General features: G+C 49.4%; 1 protein-coding gene and 1 long non-coding RNA gene across 18 annotated transcripts in view; one reads left to right on the top strand and one right to left on the bottom strand.

The window, feature by feature from the left end:
• Positions 1–20963, bottom strand: part of SNED1 (sushi, nidogen and EGF like domains 1) — an 84765-nt gene that overhangs the window by 51143 nt on the left and 12659 nt on the right. For 16 of the 17 annotated variants that reach the window (XR_010410376.1, XM_054505912.2, XM_064587403.1 and 13 more), the window contains exons 2-5: positions 7317–7604; positions 3970–4110; positions 3094–3256; positions 74–199 (exon numbers count right to left, since the gene is read on the bottom strand). Coding sequence is in view for 16 of the 17 variants with exons in the window: in XM_054505912.2 (XP_054361887.1) it covers positions 74–199; positions 3094–3256; positions 3970–4110; positions 7317–7604 (718 nt within the window). In the remaining variant the exon portion in view is untranslated. The remainder of the gene's footprint in view (positions 1–73; positions 200–3093; positions 3257–3969; positions 4111–7316; positions 7605–20963) is intronic. The other variant, XM_064587400.1, reaches the window with a different exon arrangement.
• LOC135363937 (uncharacterized) lies at positions 197–5252 on the top strand. Its single transcript, XR_010410378.1, has 2 exons — positions 197–1934; positions 2655–5252. It is a non-coding gene; the product is annotated as an uncharacterized LOC135363937 (long non-coding RNA).

Raw genomic sequence — 20963 nt, 5'->3', positions numbered from 1 at the left:
AACAGCGCCCGCACCGTGGGGACGGAGACCCTTGACCTTGGGCCACCGGCTGTGCTGGTGGGTGTAGACTCACCCAGGTGACACCTCCTCCCTGTGAAGCCTGAGAGGCAGGAGCAGGTGTAGGAGGGGTTGCCCGTGACGCAGTCATCGATGCACTTGCCGCCGTTGAGACACGGGCGCAGGGCCAGGCACACGGAGGCTGTGGACACAGCAAGGAGCGAGCGTCCCTTCCCTCCCCTGCCCCAAGGGCCCATTTCTGAGGAGCGGCTGTGCGGTCTGCTGACAGCCCAGCATCCGCGGCTAGCTTCCCGGGGCTCCCCCGGTGCCTAGTGCGCTTGCGCGTGCCGCTGACATTCGGGTTCCTGGGCCGGGACTCTGGCTTCCCCCGCACCCATCATACCCACGGCACCTTTTCTTTTTTTAAGATTTTATTTATTTATTTGTTAGAGAGACAGAGCACGAGCAGGGGCAGCGGCAGAGGGAGAGGGAGAAGCAGACTCCCCGCTGAGCAGGGAGCCCGATGCGGGGCTCCATCCCAGCACCCCGGGATCATGATCTGAGCCAAAGGATCAGACACTTCACCAACTGAGCCACCCAGGTGCCCCCCCCCCACAGCACCCTCTTATCCCTTTAATCCGTCACCTTCCAGATTTGTTTGAGGAACTAAGAAGACACAGACCCAAGGGTGCCCAGCAACACAGGAAGACGTGAGTGTGCTTCATTGGAAAAACAATGTGGAAGAGGGGGACCCCCATGGGAACCAGAGGTGGTGGGCGGGGGCGCCCTCAGACCCTCCTAGGGGGGGATGCAATCTGATCTCAGCGCTGCCAACAATAGTTGCAGAAACCCAGGCCCAGCTGCCCCTCCAGATCTCCCCGTGGAAAACAAGAGGGCCTCCCACAGAGCTCTGGAAGGCAGGGCTTCTCACATCACGACCTCCTGGCCAGGGAGAGCCCCCAGCAGTCCCCAGGGACCACCTAACCCCATGCCTGAGCCCTCTAGGACTGGCCGCCCACCAGCTCAGGAGGCCCTACCCCTCTGGAGAAGTAAGGCTGCTGACATCTGCAATAAAGGAGCACAAATTGGCAGGGAACAAGAGCACCCCACCGTCCTGATCTCCTGTTACTAGGGGGCCCGGGAGATCTAGAGTGGCATCAAGGGGAGCAAGGGGGGACATTCCTGGAAGGACCCTGTGGCCCAGAACACCATCAAGGCTAAGGGCATCTTTTGGACTGTTCCTGCTCCTCGTGCGTACCTTTCCACTCACTTAGCCACACTGTCGCTCAGCCGGTCGTGGTTTGGCTACCCTGTGGAGTGCGCTGGCTGTCTGCACGAACCCTGTTTAGGGACCTGCCTTTCTCAGGAGCTAGACTTCCAGATGTGGATGCACTGCCTCTCAGGAGGGACCTGGCCCTCCCTTCCCAGCAAAGCCTGTGTGTGGGCTCCATCTCCTGGGCTTGCAGTGTGGCCGTGGGGAAGCAAGGGGGCTCCTGTGGGCTTCCGTGCTCACTAGTTCAGAAGGCCCAGCAATGCCTCCTCCATCTACTTCCCCCAGAAGCCTGCGATAGCAGGAGGAGCACGTCTGCATGCGAAAGGGATCGCCGGGGGGACTGGCCAGACCCTCCTCGGAGGATCTCATTTCTCAGGGTTCTCACAGCCTGCAGCCTTTGTAGAGGGCATGGACCTGCCACGCCTAGACCCACACCTGTACCCACAGCTGCACCTGCTCACACCAGTCCCCACCGGTACCTGCACCTGTCACCCACCTGCTCAGGCTTGCATCCACACCGCACTGACGCCTGCTCACGGCAGCCCACATCTTGAACCACAGCCCAAGCCCCTGGCTACCGGGAGATGACAAGCAACCAGACCTTTCTGCCGTCAGAGACAGAATGAGGTCCCCATCCCCTGGACCACCACTACCCAGAGCCCAGGTGGGCAGAGTAGGCGGCCTGGCCTGGGGCTGCAGGAGACCTTGCATTCCTGGGTGTCCCGCCTGCCACTTTGGGGGAGGGGCAACATGTTGGCTCCTGGGCTCCCTGGCCTGTGAGTTCCCCCATCCCCTAAGCTCAGACTCAGGCTCCAGTGCTCCAGTGAGCGGGTGGGCTCGGGTTCCCCATGCGTCTCTCACTGGGGCATCATCCCCAGTGCTTGGTGAGCCTTCCGGCCCATGGGGGCATGCCTGTCCTCCCGGGCCCTGGCCCCTGGAAAGTGCTGGTCTGGGTGGGCTCCACTTGCGCTGGGTTCGCTCTCAGAGAGTTGGTGTTCCCGGAGGTGAAGAGGCCCTCTCAGTGGCCTCAGCCTCCTTGTGGGTGGGAGGTGAGTCTGCTAGGATGCTCCTGACACCGGCCTCACTGTGGCCTTTGCAAGGCCTGTGGTTAGCTCTCCACCAAGTGGCTAAATCTATCACCTTCTCTCCATTTATAAGCATGATGTTTCAGGAGGGTCTGCGCCTCCTCCAGGGCCATACAGGGGAAGGGGCCAGGATGCATCCTTCTGCCCTGGGGTGGACCCTCCCCCCATCTGCTGCATGTTCTGAGTGTTCAACTCCCTGCAGTCAAGTAGATGCCCGGGTGTGTATGTGCCAAAACCCAGGAAGCAGCAAGCCCATGGCAAATGTGGGGAACTGGGTGACAGGAGCGTCTGCCTTCCAGGTGATCCCGGGGACACAGGAGACAGGGGTGGTGCCCCTCCCCGGCCCAGGACGCAGCCTGGGAGAGAATGAGGGGAGAACATCGACTCCTGGCCCCAAGGAGGGGCGACCCCAGCTCCTCCACTTTGCACCACAAACCTTGGTCTCCAACAGATTCCCCGGCCCTGGAGCTGAGGTAGGAAGGCCTCCCCAGGAAGAGACAGGGCTCAAGGGGTGAGCTGATACTTGCTAGGGGAGAGTGGTGGGGGAGGTCGTGCCCTCTTGGCCAGCAGCCTGCCCCGTCCCCAGCGTCCCGCCCCCTCCTCCAGCATCCCCTTCACCCCCATCAGCGTCCAGCCCCCTCCCCCCCGCCCCCAGGGTCTGGCTCCCTCCTGTCATCCCCCCACTCCCTGAGCCACCCCAACCCCCACAGCCCTGAGCCGCTGGCTCCATCCTCTTACTTGTATGGCTGCAGCCCCCCACGCGCACCTGGGCATCATCGATTCTGAACGCCCAGCGCCCGGGCACACCCACGTTGGTGGTGGTTTCCACCTCCGCCATGTCCGCTGTGCGGGAGCCGGGGATGCTGAAGTAGCGCCGCCCATCACCCGCATTGAAGCCGGCCTGGGGAGGTGGGTATGGAGAGTGGGGGACAGGCGTGGGTTTGTCTGCAGGTCTCCCTGTTTCCTGAGACCTCCCGCCCCCATGGTGGCCATGGTCAAAGAGATCATGTGGAAGGTGGCCTTACAATCTTGGAGCTTTATGGGTTTGGGGGTACCCATACCACCCTCCACGTTGTGCCTGTCCTGATCAGCAACCTCCCAGCCGGATGCTGACCCCGGCCACCGACACTGTTGGGCCCTGGCATGCTCCCCTCACACACACATGCAGGGCCTCCCTCCCTAGCCTCTTGGCTCCTGTGGGGACCAGGGGCAGGTGTGACCTCAGAAGAAAGTAGATGGCTAGGAAGGAGGTGAGGCCCTTCCCATCATGAGGGAGCACTCGCTGGCCTGGGGACTGGCACTTGACCACTCCCTCCACACTTGTGACTTCCTGCTGGCCACAGTTCTGCAGGCCACGGGCCAGGCCAGGCCCCAGGACAGCGAGCGCACACAGAACCAGGGCCCCTTCTGCCTCGGCTGCAGCTGGCCCTCGGAGGCCAGGGCAGTGTGGATCGGGACAAAAGTGCCTTTGACCTGAGGATGTTCCTGTGAGTCTGGACTGGGCTTGGCATCAGAAGGCCTCACATGGGCCTCTGCACAGTACTGGGTGTGTGTAGGGGTCTGCCTGCCTCATCAGCTCATGACAGTCATGGCGGTGGGGAGCCGGGCCCCTACCTGGGCTGCGATGCCCCCCAGGCCCGTGGTGTTGCCCCCGCTGCTGGCGTGTGTGCCCGTCGTCCATGTGATGGACTCATAGTTGAAGATGGTGAAGGAGAACTTGCCGTCAGTGATAAGCACAGTCTGGAACGTGTTGACCTGCCGAGGAGGGAGTCCTGAACAGGGTTTTCTATGCTCCCTTGTCCATGCTGCAAGGCCCTAGGCCCTCCAGCGTGCCTTCGCACACCGTCCTCATCCACCGGCCCCTCCTCTGTCTTCCCAGCTCACTGGTCAGCCATCTGCCATCGAGCTGATGGCCTCGTCCTCATCCTCCACTGTGTCCCTAGTGCCTGAGGCCTGAGGTCAGGACCCCTAACAACTGTCATCTGGGGAGGGAGACACACCGAGGGGTCAGCAGGGCCCACGGACACCAGGAGCAGACACTGCGCCCTGTGGCGACTGGGGCACAAGGGTTAGTGCTTACCGGGTCAAATCCACAAAATTGCCTCGTGTGAAAAAAACGTGAAGAGGGAAAGATAAAAAGAGGAAACAAGGAGAAGCAGTTTTAATGATTTTTTCATGGAATCTCTTCCATGAAGATATTGAGTAGTATATATATGGGATGTTATTTCAGATTGGGGAAAGGGTGGGGTTGTTTAAGAAGTGGTCTTGGGACAAATAGGAAACTGAAAAAGAATAAAATTAGAGCTTTATATCACTCACGAAAATAAATCCCACATCAAGTAAGGTTGTGAATGGAACGATCAAAGCCCTAGAGGAAAATATAGGCGAATACATGGAGCCACGTTGAGGAAGGACTTTAAGTGTAACATTTGTTAACTGCAAAAACCAAAAAGGAGATTTATATATTTGACTACAAAAGCCTCTGCATATAACAAAGTGCCATAAGAGCAAACGGAATGGCAAACAGCTAAGTGAAAAATGTATTTATAACATAGGTGGCAGGTGAAACTATTGATATCCTTAATTCAAGCAGAACTTCTGTGGGTCAGTAAGAAAAAGACGAAGAAGCTCTCTTTCTCTGTCTCTCATGAATAAATAAATAAAATCTTTAAAAAAAAAAAAAAGGGCGCCTGGGTGGCTCAGATGGTTAAGCGTCTGCCTTCAGCTCAGGTCATGATCCCGGGGTCCTGGGATCGAGTCCCGCATCGGGCTCCCTGCCCCACGGGAAGCCTGCTTCTCCCTCTGCCTCTCTCTCTCTCTGTCTCTCATGAATAAATAAATAAAATCTTTAAAAAAAAAAAAAAGGAAAAGAAAAAGACGAAGAAGAGGACAGAAAATTGGCAAAGGTTATGTGAACAGACGCATCGCCACAGACAACAACTAGTTGATAACACAGGACAAATCCCGCAGCACGAGAGAGGTGGAGCGTTCTAGAGAAAGGCCTTCCTTGTGTGCCGGAGTGGCGGGCAAGGGCGCAGCGCGCAGGGCCCCCCGGCTGGGCGCGGGGAGACGCTTCTGCACCTGGCTTATTCGCGCCTCTGGGGTACAGGCTTGAGGGGCAAGTCAGGACTCTGCGGGCAGCAACCTCCCCACTGGAGGCTCGTGCCGGGCAATGGCCCCCAAGCTAGCGGGGCCTGGCAGTGCCCACCATGCGGCACCTTGCCATGGGTGCCACCGGGGGCTGGGCTGGTCTGTGCCGTACACAGTGGTACAGCACTGGGTCTGTCCTCTCCCTTACATACCCGCGAACAGTGGGGAGACTGAGTGCTCCCCTTGGGGAAGGCAGACCTGCTGCTACCACTCTGAAGACAACCAGGACGCAGTGGCCATGAAGGCCGAGTGGCGGGGAGCTGAGGGGGGCCCGGACTGCGGCCCCGGGGGGCCGGTGGTGGGGCTTTGCGAGCTGGCGAGGTCCAGCGTGTGGGGAGACCAGAGCCCGCGTGGAGCTTCACGCTTGCTCCCGGCCAAGCAGCCGGCTCCGGGAGGCTCCCAGGTTGCAGACCAGCTTCCAGCCCCAACCCAGAACTCCGATCCCTCCCAGGGATGCTTGTGTTGCCTGGGTAATCATTCTGTAGCCCCCACTCCAGGTCCGAGGACTGGAGGAGTTAGGTTTCCTCTGTCCGCGTAGGAGGGGCTCTGCTCCCCCTGCTCCCACGGGGAGGAAATACCCAGAGTGGCTGCAGAGGTGACAGGGATTTCCACACAGGGAGTGAGGAAGTGCCCTACTACCACTGAGTGAAAAAAAACAAAACAAAACCACAAAACAAAGCATTCTAGCTGGCTCTATTTATTTGTTAAAGTGTGTGTCAGGATACAATAGATGTTTGATGGGAGTGATCTCTTGCTAGTGGACTTACTGATTCTTTTTTCTCTTTTTGTTACAAAGATGTTTTTCTTCCAAATTGATGATAAGAAAAACAAGTAAAACTGACAAAATATTAGTGGACTGTGCATGAATAAAGTTCACCCAGGGTAAACATTTATTTGTAGTGATGTTTACAGAAGAAGCCCATCTTTGCCTATTCACTGTCATACTCCTTTTAAGAAATCCAGCAGTGAACATCTCGGTCCCTCAGCGTCCCTGGCTGATGTGCTTGCTGGCATTCTCTTTGTCATCTTGGCTGCTGGAGAACTCAGGGTTTGGCGGGACTCGCACGTCCCTGTCCACCAGCCTTCTCTCCCACTCCCACCACTGCTGGGGGCCCCAGCTGCACCTCCAGATGCCCGCTGGGCGCTTGCACCCCGCCACCCTGAGTACCTGCCCCCACCCTCTGCCCAGCCGTGTGCATGATGGGAAAGCGGCCCTGCCCTTGACCGCTCTGCCTCTCCCCTGCAGCCCAGTGTCCCGACACATCTGTCCCTCAGGGCTGCTCTGAACCGTCCCATTCCCCCAGCTCCGGAGCCCCATGTGGCTTGCATAGCAGTCTCAGGGCGAGCTCCTGCCCCCTGGTTGTGCTGTGCCAAGCACTTCTCGGCGCTTGGCGTGGAGAGTGTGCCCCACGGGAGAGACACATCCCTGATGCCTTTGTTATTTGGCATTATCACAGAATAAAGGATAAAACAGAATAAAGTTCCCACTTAGCCTATTGAGAATTGAACCATTCCAGATGGGAATTCTGACACAACCCAAGTTCCACCAGCGTGCGAAACACTGTATCAGGGCATTTGGCATTTTCCTAGAGGCAGATGGTTTCTGGGAGGGCTGGGGAAGGTCAAGGCTCTGTCCTCCTCCAGCCTGGCTCTGTGACCCTGGGAGAGTGACTTCCCTCCCTGAGCCAGGTTTTCCCGTCTCAGGCATGGACCAGTGATTATGTCTGACCCCTCTCAGCAAGGTGGGGCCCCTGGGGGGAGACCCTGGACCCCAGATGGACGTCCTCCCTTCCCCAGGACAAAAAACTCACAGGGGAAGAGGAGCTGCCTCCAAAGAAGGTCACGCGGTACCAGGTAGCTATGAAAACCCAGGTGGCGGAGAAGTCCGGGAGCTCGGGGAAGTAGCGCCTGACATCCTCTGTGGCTCTGCGCAGCGTTGCTGGGTCAGCGGCCTCCCGGTAGTACACATCACCTGCCCGTCGATTGTCCACATCTGCCCAGAAGGCTGCCACCACGCAGCGGTCCTTGGCGATGGGGAAGGCCACTGGGGTGAACTGAGAGACCTCTTTCAGGAAGGAGATGATCCCATTATTGTTCACCTGTCAGAAAGAGAGAGGACCAATGGGCACCTAGGGGCGGCAGGTGGGCCTGGAGGCCTCCCCTGCCTCACCCACCAGGCACCCTCCAAGGGTGAGCTGGCCTTGAGCAAGGCGTCCCCAGGATGGCATGACAGTTCCTGGTCCCTAATACAGGACCCCTTGGCCTGCTCCATCCCCTTGCAGACAGGCTGTGTGCTCAGGGACAGGCTCTGACCTGTTTGCTGTACCCGATGCCCTGGAGAGTGCCCAGATCTGGGTTGCTGCTGTGGGGTCGGGGAGCTCCCATTGTGGGCCCTGGCTTTGGGCAAATGGGGTGCCCAGGGCCCTGGATCCCACTTTAATCAGGGACCTTGGGAGGGCACAGCAGAGTGCCAGCCTCCGAGCCAGGTGTGGCAGGTGAGTCGGAGGCACGTGAGGAAGGGTGGGCAGGTAGTGCTGGGGAGGAGAGCTGGGGATGGGCAGGAGCCAGTGCGGCCAGGGGAGCCTGGAAGGGCCTTGATGGCTGGGTTGGGGGTGGTCTGTGCTCAGGACGCCAGACAGTGGGGAGCCCCAGAAGGCTCCTGAGCAGAAGAGGGGGAGCAACATCTCTGTAGTAAGACACAACTGGCTCCAAGGCTGATCCTGCCACTCAGTTAGCTGTGCAACCATGAGGCAGGTTAGCCTTGCTTCTCTGTGCTCTGGATTTTTACCCATGAGTTGGGGATAACACTAGTTCTTGCCTCCAGGATGCTGGACAGCCTTGAATGAATTAATGGTCACAGAGCTGGGCTCCAGACTGCCATGATTAGCTCCTGGTAAGATTGTGGTCAGAACTGTGCTTTTAGAAAAGACCCTCTGGACTTCCCCTTTAGGTGAGAGCCGGCTCTGTAATCCAGACCAATACAAAAGACAGATAAACACACCTCTCTTCGGAAAGACACAAAAGAGCAAACAAGCAAGTGAGGGAGTTTCAGTGTTTGGATTCCAAATTGAGGACAGGGAAGGACTGGAGGTGAGCCTGGCACTCAAAGCTCCTTTCCCTGTGAGTGCATCTGCAAATTCACAAGCAACAGCTGCAAAGGAGATCTGCAGTTTTAGTAACCTTGTCGAGGGAAAGGGAGAGAAACGTCGAAGCTCAGAGCTCACTGAGTGGTGGGGATAAGCCCCCACATTAAGCGGGGTGAACTTGAAGTACACAGTCCTTGTGCAGCCTCACACTCTGCTGTCCCCTCACCTGAGCAATGCAGGGCCCCTCAAACCTGGACTTGGTTTAAGGTGGCTCCCGATGGGTAGCATTCCACGGTTCCAGGCAGAAGCAAAGAAAACCCTCTCTGGCAGAAGATGGCATCTTCTTAGGCCTCAAGCTGTTCATATAAATAATTTTTCCAATACAAAACACAGGACACAGTCAAAGATAATCGGGCACCCAAGGAAGCAAGACACCACTAAGAAGAATAAGCAGAAATGAGAGAAACTTCAGACATCAGAATTATCAAAGACTATAAAATAGCTAAGTTTACTGTGTTCCAAGAAAATGCAAACTTTAAATTTTGTCAAGAGAACAGCCAAAACAATCTTGGAAAAGAAGAACAAAGTGGGAGAACTTAGACTTCCTGCTTTCAAAACTCACTGCAAAGCTATAGCAGTCAAAGCAGTGTGGCACTGGCATAAAGATAGAAAGATAGACAATAGAATAGAATAGGGTGCCCAGAAACAGACCATCACATATAGGGTCAAATGACTGTCATCAAGGGTGCCTAGAGCAATCGAGGTAGGACAGGTTTTCCAACACATGGTGCTGGGAAAAATGGGTACCCACATGCAGAAGAATGAAGTTGGACTCCCACCTAACACCATATACAAAAATTAACTCAAAATGGATAGAAGACCTAAACATGAAAACATAGGATAAAAGCTTCATGACATTGGCTTTGGCAATGATTTCTTGGATATGACACCAAAGGCACAGACAACAGAAAAAAAAAAGACAAACTGGAGTTCATCAAAATTAAAAATACTTTTTGCATCAAAAGACACTATCAGCAGAGTAAAAAGGCAACCCACAGAATGGGAGAAAATATTTGCAAACCATATATCTAATAAGGGATTAATATCCTAAAGATATAGAGAACTCCTACGACGCAACAACAACAACAAAAACAACCTGGTTAAAAAATGGGCAAAAGACTTCAATAAACATTTCTCCAAAGAAGATATACAAATGGCCAATAAGCCCAAGAAAAGGTGTTCAACATAACTAATTATTAGGGAAATGCAAACCCAAGCCATGATGAGCTACCACCTCACACCCATCAGGATGGCTACTATCAAAAAAATAGAAAAGATCAAGTGTGGGCAAGGATATGGAAAAACTGGAACCCTTGTGCCCTGCTGGTGGAAATGTAAAATGGCACAGTCACTGTGGAGAACAGTTGGCATTTTCTCAAAAAGTTGCAAATAGAATTACCATATGATCCAGAAATTCTTTTTTTTTTATTCTTATGTTAATCACCATACATTACATCATTAGTTTTTTTATTTTTTTTTTTTTTATTTTTTTATTTTTTTATTTTTTTAAGATTTTATTTATTTATTTGACAGAGAAAGACACAGCGAGAGAGGGAACACAAACGGGGAGTGGGAGAGGGAGAAGCAGACTCCCTGCCGAGCAGGGAGCCCGATGCGGGACTCGATCCTGGGACTCCAGGATCATGACCTGAGCCGAAGGCAGTCGCTTAACCAACTGAGCCACCCAGGCGCCCCACATCATTAGTTTTTGATGTGGTGATCCATGATTCATTGTTTGTGCATAACACCCAGTGCTCCATGCAGAACGTGCCCTCCTCAATACCCACCACCAGGCTAACCCATCCTCCCACCCCTGATCCAGAAATTCTATTTCTGTATTAGTCTGCTAGGGCTGCCATAACAAAATATCAGACTGAGTGGCTTAAACAACAGAAATTTGTTTTCTTGTAGTTCTGGAGCTAGACATGCAAGGTGAAGGGGCCATCAGAGTTGGTTTCTAGTGAGGCCTCTCTTCCTGGCTTGTAGGTGGCTTCCTCCATGCTGTCTCACCACATGGCTTTTCCTCTGTGTGCACATGAGGAGGGAGAGAGCTCTCTGGTGTTTCTCCCTCTTATCATCAGATTAGGACCCCACTCATACAACCTCATATAACTTGAATTACCTCCATAAAAGCTCTATCTCCAAATACAATCACATTGCGGGTGTAGGAATTCAACAGATGAATTTTGGGTGGCACACAATTCATCCACAATACCCCAAATAATTGAAAGCAGGACCTCCAGAAGATATTTGTACACCCATATTCATAGCAGCATTATGCATGACAGCCTAAAGATGGAAGCAACCCAAGTTCCACCAGTGCATGAATGAGTAAGCAAATGTGGTCTGTCTATACAATGGAATATGATTCAGCCTTAAAAAGGAAGGAAATTCTGACATGTGCTACAAGATGGATGAACCTTGAGGACATTACGCTTAGTGAAAGCCAGTTACAAAAAGACAAATGCTATGATTTCACTTATATGAGGGATCTAGAGTAGTCAAATTCAAAGAAAGTAGAATGGAGGTGGCCAGGGGTGGGGGGAGAGGGGGAAAGTGGGAGCCTCTGATGGGGACAGAATTTCACATTTACAAGACAAAAAGAGTCTGGAGGTGGAAGGTGGTGATGACTGCACAATATGAATGTCCTTAATACCACTGAACTGTACACTTAAAAGTGGTTAAGATGGTAAATTTTATATTATGTGTATTATCCATAATACAAAAAATTGATTTAAAAAAGGGCTGGGGGGCCACCTAGCTGGATCAGTCAGTAGAGCATGTGACTCCTGATCTCAGGGTCATGAATTCGAGCCCCACGTTGGGTGCAGAGATTACTTTAAATAAATACTGTTTTAAAAAGGGCTGAGATAAAAAAAAATCATCAGGGTGGAAATTACCTTTTAAAAAGCCATTTTAAAGAACTAAATAGAAATTCTAGTACTTAAACTAAGTAAATAACAAATTAAAAACTAAGTAGATGGATTTAAGAGCAGATTTGAAGCAACTGAAGAAAGAACAAGTGAACTAGAACTAGAACATAGGTCAGAAGAAACTATCTGGAATTTAGAACAGAGACAGAAAGATGGAGAGCAGAGAAGAAAAATAAGACTTACGTGAAGCGGTAGGATGATCAAATAAATGATGGTTTGGAGTACCAGAGGGTAAGGAGCTACAAAGGCAATGGATGAGAATTTCTAGAACCTATTGGAGACACCAGGCCACATATGCAACAGTCCCAGTGATTCCCTAGCTGGAAAAAAAAGAAGTAAAGCAACAACAAATGACTGCTAGAAATGCAGAAAATGAACGACAAGGAGACAACTGTAAAAGGCGAAAACATATACATTACCATCAAGGGCCCTACAGGTAGAGTGACAGTTGATTTCTCACAACAAATGATGGGAACTAGAAAACAGTGGGATCATATCTTTAATGTGCTGAAAGAAAATAACTGCTAACATAATCTTATACCCAGACAAAATATCCTTTATTACTGAAGGCAAAATAAAGGTAATTCAGATAAATAATAAATAAGTAAATAATAACTAAATAGCAGACCCACATGAAAGAAATTCAAATCAAAGGGAAATGTAAAGTCAGAGATGCGAGAAGGAAAAAAGGGCAAAGAAGGTGCTATGGACTGAATGTCTGTGTCTGCCCAAACTTCTTATGTTGAAACCTGACCCCCCACTGTGATGGCATTAGGAGGCGGGGCCTGTGGGAGGAGATTAGGTCACGAGGTTGGAGCCCTCATGGAGGAGATTATAAAAGAGAGCCCAGAGAGCTCCCTCTTTCCTTCTGATGTGTGAGGAGACAGCAAGAAGATGGCTGTCTATTAACCAGGAAGTGGTTCTTCACCAGACACTAAATCTGCCAGCCCCTTGAGCTTGGACTTCCCACTCCAGAACTGTGAGAAATAAATGTTGGTTAAACCACCCAGTCTATGGCATTTTTGTTATAGCAGCCAGAACAGATTAAAGCAGAAGGTATGAGAATAAATCTAAATGAACACTGACCATATAAAGAAATAATATAAATAAAACTGTGGAATTGTGTAAAAAAAAAAATCTGTAGAATTAAAAATTCATGATAATATCCTATAAATTGGGAGAGTATTAAAGTGTTCCAAGCTCACTGTATTTTCCAGGAAAAGGATAAAGGCATTTGGTTAACTTATAAGTGAATATTGATAAGTAAAAATGAGTATTGTACTACCTAGGATAATCACCAAAAGAATAGAAACAGTGTATATATATAGTCCTAACTGATAGAGGGGATGTGACTGAATGATTAAAATACTTGACATATAAGATGGCAAGAAGGAGAGAGAAGGGAATATAAAGTAAGTGGAACCATTAGCACAGAAGATAGTAGATTGAAACACAACTCCATCAGTCACGCATTAAATGAAAATGAATTAGATGTTCTGGTTAAAATATATACTATCCAAATGCTAACCAAAGAAAACCTATAGTTTATAGTTACATTATTATCAGACAAAACAGATCATAAGGCAAAAAGTACAGCCAGAGACAAAGAGGGCCACCTCATAATAATAAAGGAAGATATAATAATTTTGCATTTTTATATATCTAATAACAAGGTCTCAACATATGTAAGTGAAAAACTGACAAAAAGAAATAGGTCAATTCATAATCATAGTGGAGCATTTTAACATACCTTCTCTAGTAAAATAGACTAGGCAGACAAAATAATCTGCCAGAATACAGAAAATTTGAGCAATGTAAATAATAAGTGACCTAATAGATAACACAAATAGAATATTATTTTAAAAATTTACCATATACTGACCACGTAGCAAGTGTCAACAAATTCCAAGTGACTGCAAAAAAATATAGAGTTTGTTCTCTGGCCACAGTGTAAATATCCTAAAAACATTAACCCGCAAAAGGTAGGAAATTTCTATGTGTATGGAAATTAAGAAATATAAATAACTTTGGACTGAAAGACAACAAAAGTGCTATTTAGCAAAAACTTGTGAGTGTGGTGCAAGCAGAACTTAAAGAAGAATTTGTAGCCTTGCGTGCTTATTTTAGTATGTATACTTAGTGAATAAACCAAAAAGTTAGTAAATAATCCACATACAGTAAACAAACAACAACAACAATAAAAACCCAGGGGAAGTGAAAAATAAAAAATCAAGAGCACAATTAATGAACTAGAAAACAAACACTGAAAAAGAATCAGCAAAACTAAAACTTGGTTTGTTTTAAACTACTAGTAAAATAGATAAACTTCTGGTGGAGTTGGTTAAGTAAATAAGAGAAGGTATCAATTGCCAATATCAGTACTAAAAAAGAAAATTGACTTCATACCTTAATATTGTTAAAAAGATAATAAGGTAATATTATAAATACCTTTATAATAACAATCAATTTAAAATTTTAGGTGAAATGGAAAAATTTCTAGAAAAAATGCAGCTTACTGAAACTGGGTTAAGAAGAAATAAAGGAGGAAAGGGTGTTAGCATAACAGAGTAATGACTTCTTCCATGGACTGGGTCAGGGGAAACTGAGAAGACTCCCCAGGATCCAGGCAGATAATGTTCTCTACAAGTGGGGGTGTTGGGGGAGTAGGGGGTGGGAGGTGAGGATGCCCACTGTTTTACCTGTTAATAAAGTTGAGCAGTGAGAGGTAGGCTTGAAACAAGCCATCTGATCAGAGCTTTGGTTGTTATAATGACAAGGGGGCAGTGACCCTTCAGTGCCCCAATGAAAAAGCAGAAGGGCCTTGATGACTGAGTCAAAAGGTTCTCAAAGCTGAAAGAAATGGTTCCAGCAATGAGGATTTAGAATTTTGTTTTGTTTTGTTTTGGATTTAGAGTTTTGAGGGGACCAGAAACATTGAAAGTCCATTTGGTTGAGCTGTGTGAGTGGCAAATGCAAAGCCTTGCTTATTGGTGCAGTCACTGTCTTCTGCGGTGTCCCCGGATCCTTGCTCCCTCCTCCATCCTGACTTCAGCTGCTTTAAGAAAAAAGCCAAGTCTGGCAGGGGACTTGAGAGAGGGGAAGGACTCACACTTTTACAGCTCTGTTGGTTACAGGCACCCAAGTTGCCACCCTACCTGGTTCATTAGGGGAAGGTGGTGCCAGGTGCAGGGGTGAAGGCTCAGAGGACTGTGGGGGAAAGCTATGGTGACATGTATGCAACAAACAGAAAGGGGCTCCCAGAAAAATTAAATAAATGGCATTCACCCTAGAAAGAAAGTGAAACTGCCTCTGTTTGCAGATGATATGACCTATTATATAGAAAATCCCAAGGAATCCACCAAAAAACTATTTGAAGCAATCAGTGAGTTCAGCAAGTTGCAGAATATAAGATAAATATATAAGTATTAATTGTATTTCTATACAGTACAATGAATGATCCAAAAATGAAATCAAGAAAACAATTCCATTTACAATGGCATCAAAGAGAATAAAATACTTATGCATAAATTTAACCAAGGAGATGCAAGACTTGTACACTAAAAACTATAAAATATTGTTGAAAGAAATTAAGAAGATCTAAATAAATGGAAAAACATCTCATGCTCATGAATCAGATGCCATAACACTGTTACTGTTGTTAAGATGGGGATATTCTCAATTAATTCCTAAAAATCAATTTCTTAAACACCAGCAATGAACAAGGAAGGGGCATTTGAACTTAAAAACAATTCCATTTACATTAGTACTACCCAAAATGAAATACTTAGCTATACATTTAATGGAATCTGTACAAAAGCTATATGAGGAAAACTCTAGTGGAAAAGACCAAAGAAAAACTAAATAAATGGAGAGATATTTCATGTTTGTGGATAAGGAGACTCAATGTTTCAAGATGTCAGTTCTACTAGATCTATATATTCAATGCAGTCCCAATCAAAATAACAGCAAATTATTGGGGCGCCTGGGTGGCTCAGTCGTTGAGCGTCTGCCTTCAGCTCAGGTCATGATCCCAGGGTCCTGGGATCGAGCCCCATGTCGGGCTCCCTGCTCAGCGGGGAGCCTGCTTCTCCCTCTCCCACTCCCCCTGCTTGTGTTCCCTCTCTAGCTGTCTCTCTCTCTCTCTGTCAAATAAATAAATAAAATCTTAAAAAAAAAACACAGCAAATTATCTTGTGGAAATCAATCAAGTGATTCTAAAGTTTATATGGAGAGGAAAAGACCCAGAATAGCCAACACAATACTGAAGGAGGAGAACAAAGTTGGAGGACTGACACTACCTGACTTCAGGACTTACTAGAAAGCTACAGTAATCAAGACAGTGTGGCATTGGTGATAGAACAGACAAATAGACCAATGGATCAGAATAGAGAGCCCAGAAGTAGACCCCCATCAATACAGTCAACTGGTCTTTGACAAAGGAACAAGGGCAATACAATGGAGCAAAGATCACCTTCTCAACAAATGATTCTGGCACAACTGGGGGCACACACACACACACACACGACTCTAGACACAGACCTTACACTCCTCACAAAATTTAACTCAAAATGGATCATAGACCTAAATGCAAGGCACAAAGCCACAAAACTCCTAGAAGTTTACGTAGGAGAAATCTAAATGACCTTGGGTTTGGTGATGACTTTTTAGATATAACACCACAGGCATGATCCATGAAAGAAGTAACTGATTAGCTTGACTTCACTGAAATTAAAAACTTCTGCCCTGTGAAAGATAGAATCAAGAGAGTGAGAAAACAAGTCACAAAGTGGACTTACAGGAGAAAATATTTGCTAAGGGCATATCTGATAAAGACTGTTGTCCCAAAATATACAAAGAACACTTAAAACTCAACAATAAAATACCAAAACAACCTGATCAAAATATGGGCCAAAGACCTTAGCAGACACCTCACCAAAGAATATATACAGATGGCAAATAAGCACATGAAAAGATGCTCCACATCATATGTCACCAGGGAAATCCAAATTAAAAAAATAATGAGACACCACTATACACCTCTTAGAATGGCCAAAATCCAGAACACTGATTCCATCAAATGTGGCTGAGGATGTGGAACAACAGGAACTCTCGTTCACTGCTGGTGGGAATGCATAATGGCAGCCACTTTGGAAGACAGTTGGACAGTTTCTCACAAAATAAAACATACTCTTATCATAGGATCCAGCAATTGCACTTCTTGGTATTTAACTGGGAGTCGAAAACTTATGTCCATACAAAAACATGCACACACATGCTTATAGCAACTTCATTCATAATCGCCCAAACTTAGAGACAAGCAAGATGTCCTTCAGTAGGTGAATGGATAAATTGTGGTACATCCAGACAATGCACTATTACTCAGTGTTAAAAAGAAGTGAGCTTTCAAGTCATGAAAAGACATGGAAGAACCTTAAATGCATAAGTGAAAGAAGCCAATCTGAAAAGTCTGTATACTTTGTGATGTCCACTATATGATGTTCTGGAAAAGGCAAAACTATGGAGACAATAAAAAGAGCAGTGGTTGCCAGGGGTGAAGAGGGAGGGAGGGTGGGAGGGAGGAACAGGTGAAGCACGGAGCATTTTTAGGGCAGTGAAAATACTCTGTATGATACCATACGGATGGATACATGTCACTATATATTTGTCCAAACCCACAGAGTACACGACACCAAGAGTGAGTCCTAATGTGAACAATGGACTTTGGGCGACTATGATGTGTTAATGTAGGTTCATTGATTGTGACAAAGGTACCACTCTGGTGGGGGAGGTTAAAATTGGGAGGCTGTGCCTGTGGGGGTACATGGGGTATATGGAGAATGTTGGTATCTTCCTCTTAGTTTTGCCGTGAAGTTAAAACTCTTCTAAAAAAAATACATGGGGTATATGGAGAATGTCGGTATCTTCCTCTTAGTTTTGCCGTGAACTTAAAACTCTTCTAAAAAAATACATGGGGTATATGGAGAATGTCGGTATCTTCCTCTTAGTTTTGCCGTGAACTTAAAACTCTTCTAAAAAAATAACACAATAAAAAATGGGCAAAGTTGAATAGTGAATAGGCATTTCTTCAAAAAGCTATACAAATAACATGAAAAGATGCTCAGCATCATTAACCATCAGGGAAATGCAAACCAAAACCGTAGCTGGATACCATGTCATACCCACTAGGATGGCTGGAATGAAAACAGATGGGCAATAACAGGTGTTGGAGAGGATGTAAAGACACCGGAGCCTGGATACACTCTTAGGGGCATATAAAATGGTACAGCCACTTTGGAAAAGTCTGGCAGGTCCTCAGGTGGTTAAACAGAGCATAACTCTGTGCATCTACCATTCCATGGTAGGGGTATATCCACACACAGCTGAGAGAACCGAAAACATGTCCACAAGGAAACCTGCACACAAATGTTCACTACAGCATTATTCACAATAGCCAAAGAGTGGGCCAATGCCTGTGTCCATGAACTAATCAATGGGTCAAGATAAGTGGAATATTAGTCATCCGTAAAAAGGACTGGATTACTGATCCACGCCACAACATGCATGAACTTTGAAAATGTTACCTTAAGTGAGAGAAACCAGACACCATAAACTATATGATTCCATTTATATGAAATGTACAGAATAGGCAAATTAATAGAAATAGAAAGTAGATGAGTGATTGCCTAGGTTGGGGCAGAATTGGGGGGCTGGAGAATGACAACTGAGGGGTACAGGGTTTCTTCTGGAGGTAAGGAGAATGTTCTAAAATTGTGGTGATGAATTACGATTCTAAATACATGAAAAGCCGTTGAGTTGTAAGAGTGAATTGTATGGTATGTGAATTACATCTAAGTGGAAGGAGGGAGGGAGCGAGCAAGGCTGGGGTGCGGGCATCAGCCTGGAGCTAAAGGCTCCACAAGAGGGTGGCCTCCCCTGTGCATGCCACCCCACTCCTTGGGCCCCCCGAGGCAGAGAACATGGTCCCCTGACTCATGCACAGCGCTCCTGTAAGGGGAAGACAAGGTTGCAGTGGGGACAGGAAGCTTAAGGGACCTCGTGGGTGGGGTCTGAGTGTGTCATTGTTGCCTGCCATTCTGCCGGGAAGTGTTGGGGCCTCTCCTTCTGGGGATTGCTGCACTTGAGAGATAAGAGAGAACCACAGCCCTGCCTCCAGGCTCTTCTGCAGAAACTGGGGGAGTCCAGGAGTCACCAGGCCCGCGAGGCGTCTCCAGGGCAGCAGCACCCCCTGCTTGATGCAGGGCCCAGCGGAGAGCTTGCAGAAGCCAGGGTGATGCATGGGGGTCTTATGACTCTGGCCCAATATCCCCATTTGGGGTGGGTCAACTTGAACTTGACCAGTAACCAGGGAAGGGCCCAACAGGGTGGGTGGCCAAATAGAAACAGCACAGACACTAAGTCATCTTGGTTTTACGTAAAAAATGGCAGCTACCCTTTTGGGGGACCTCATCTTTCACTCCAGTGTCCCAAGTAAAGCCGTTGGCTCAGGGGGCCCTCCGGTCACAGAGGGTCCCCTGAGCGTCCCCTGGAAACCTGCCTGGTTTGCTGATGGTCCAGCCTAGCTGGAGGCCGATGCCGTCCCCAGGAGCCCCAGCCCCAGGAGCAGCCCCAGCTCCAACGGGGTAGCCTGTGGAAAGGTCGGCCAGTGCTCTGGGCCGAGAAGGGACTCTTGACTAGACACGCCCGGTTTTTACTGACCTTTGGTCTAGTTGAGGGTCAGCAGACTGTTCCGTGAAGGGCCAGATAATAAATATGTTTGGCTCTGGGGACCACATACGGTCTCCATCACATACCCTTCTTTGTTCTTTTGTTTTTGTTTTTATAGCCCTTTAAAAATATCAACAACATTCTTAGCTCAAGGGCCATACGCAAACAGACCTTGGGCTGGGTTCCTGGGCTGTCCTTTGTGGACCGCCGGTCTGCCGGGCACGGGGGGCACTGCTCACCCTGCCCGCGGCCGCTCAGAGCTCAGTATGGAGACAGCCCTCCCGCCAGAAAGCCGATGCTGAAAAAGCCTGCCGGCTCCCAACTGCCATCGGTCTGCCTCCCGGAAGGGCACAACCCATGCTTGGGGCCTGCGAGCCTGGGCACGCACTGCGGCCACTGGGTGCAGTCTGGGTCACTCTCGGAGGGGCCCACGGGAGGGCATTCTCCGATGGGACCGATGGGGACCAGGCCACTGGTGGAGGCCTCTCCCAGGCAGATGCTGCCTCTGGGAACCCCTCCTTATACCAGAGATGGCACCCCAGCCACCGCCAGCACCCGGCGGAAGGAAAGGCCTGGGTGTTGCTGGTGCGGAAGCTCCCACCGCCCCCCAGGCTTGTCTCCCGTGGGAGCTGGGAAGGACCACTGACCCCTGCAAGGCCCAGCTGCTGATACTGCTGACTGCAGCCTGACCAGCACTCCACTGCATCACTACAGTGATTTTCTGGGTCATTTGTGCCTGGTGGAGACCCTCCCTCTGTGTCACGGGCCACCACGCAGTAGTACAAGTGTCCAGTGACCGTTCCATGCTTTCCACCGTCCACTGGCACCTGGCATCGCCGAGCCCTGGATCAGCCTCCCCAGACTCCACCCCAGAGACCTCTGCCTCTGCCGCCCGTGGCCCCGCTCTGCGTACCGGCCAGGCAGCTTGCTCACTGAATGTGGCCGTCCCCAGCCAGGATTCGCCTCCTCTGGGCTGCCCTTCGGTAATGACCAGGGCAAAAGGGAGGAGACTGATACAGGGTCGTGTAGGCCTATGCTGAGCGCTGGGGATTCCGCACTGTTCCTGGGCACGACGGCGCACCTCCCTGTCCCCTAAGAACAGCACAGGCCAGCCCCAGGGGCAGCCCGGCCGAGAGGGGCCTCCGGGTTCGAACGAAACTCTGGCTCAGCCAGCTGGATTTGCTTGTTGGACCAACGCGCTCCTCAGTCATGGAGACACGGGTCACTCGGTTGAGTATGCTGTTCACTGTCATCTCTGGTGGTCCACGGGGGCCAAAGTGGGGGCTGTAATGGGTCTGTATAAATTTCACTCGAATGCCCCTGTTGCTTTTGCTCCTGAACCCTGCAGGTGAGAGGTCGGTGTGTGAGTAGGGAAGTGGGGAGAAGGTGAGCACTAGGGTCGGGCACGCTGTGGAGGGAGCGACCCACCCGGCACTGGGCAGGGACCACCTCAGACCTGGGGGTTCGGGCATCGGGAAGCGTGATGGTTCTTCACCCCTAGGTCCAGCCCCTGGCAAATCCCCCGTGGCCTCCCTGTGCCAGGCAGCACCTGTGGGGACCACATGCCCTGTGCTGGGTTTGCATCCCTGTTTGTGCGCTAGAAAAATGGAAAAGGCCCCGGGACACAGCCATTCACAAATGGTTCTGCTGACAC

The sequence above is a fragment of the Mirounga angustirostris genome, unplaced genomic scaffold, assembly GCF_029215605.1.
Source record: "Mirounga angustirostris isolate CCGP_5_RB_7025 unplaced genomic scaffold, mMirAng1.0.hap1 SCAF_3, whole genome shotgun sequence".
In the NCBI taxonomy this organism is placed as follows: domain Eukaryota; kingdom Metazoa; phylum Chordata; class Mammalia; order Carnivora; family Phocidae; genus Mirounga; species Mirounga angustirostris.
This window is presented reverse-complemented; position numbering and strand designations above follow the sequence as displayed.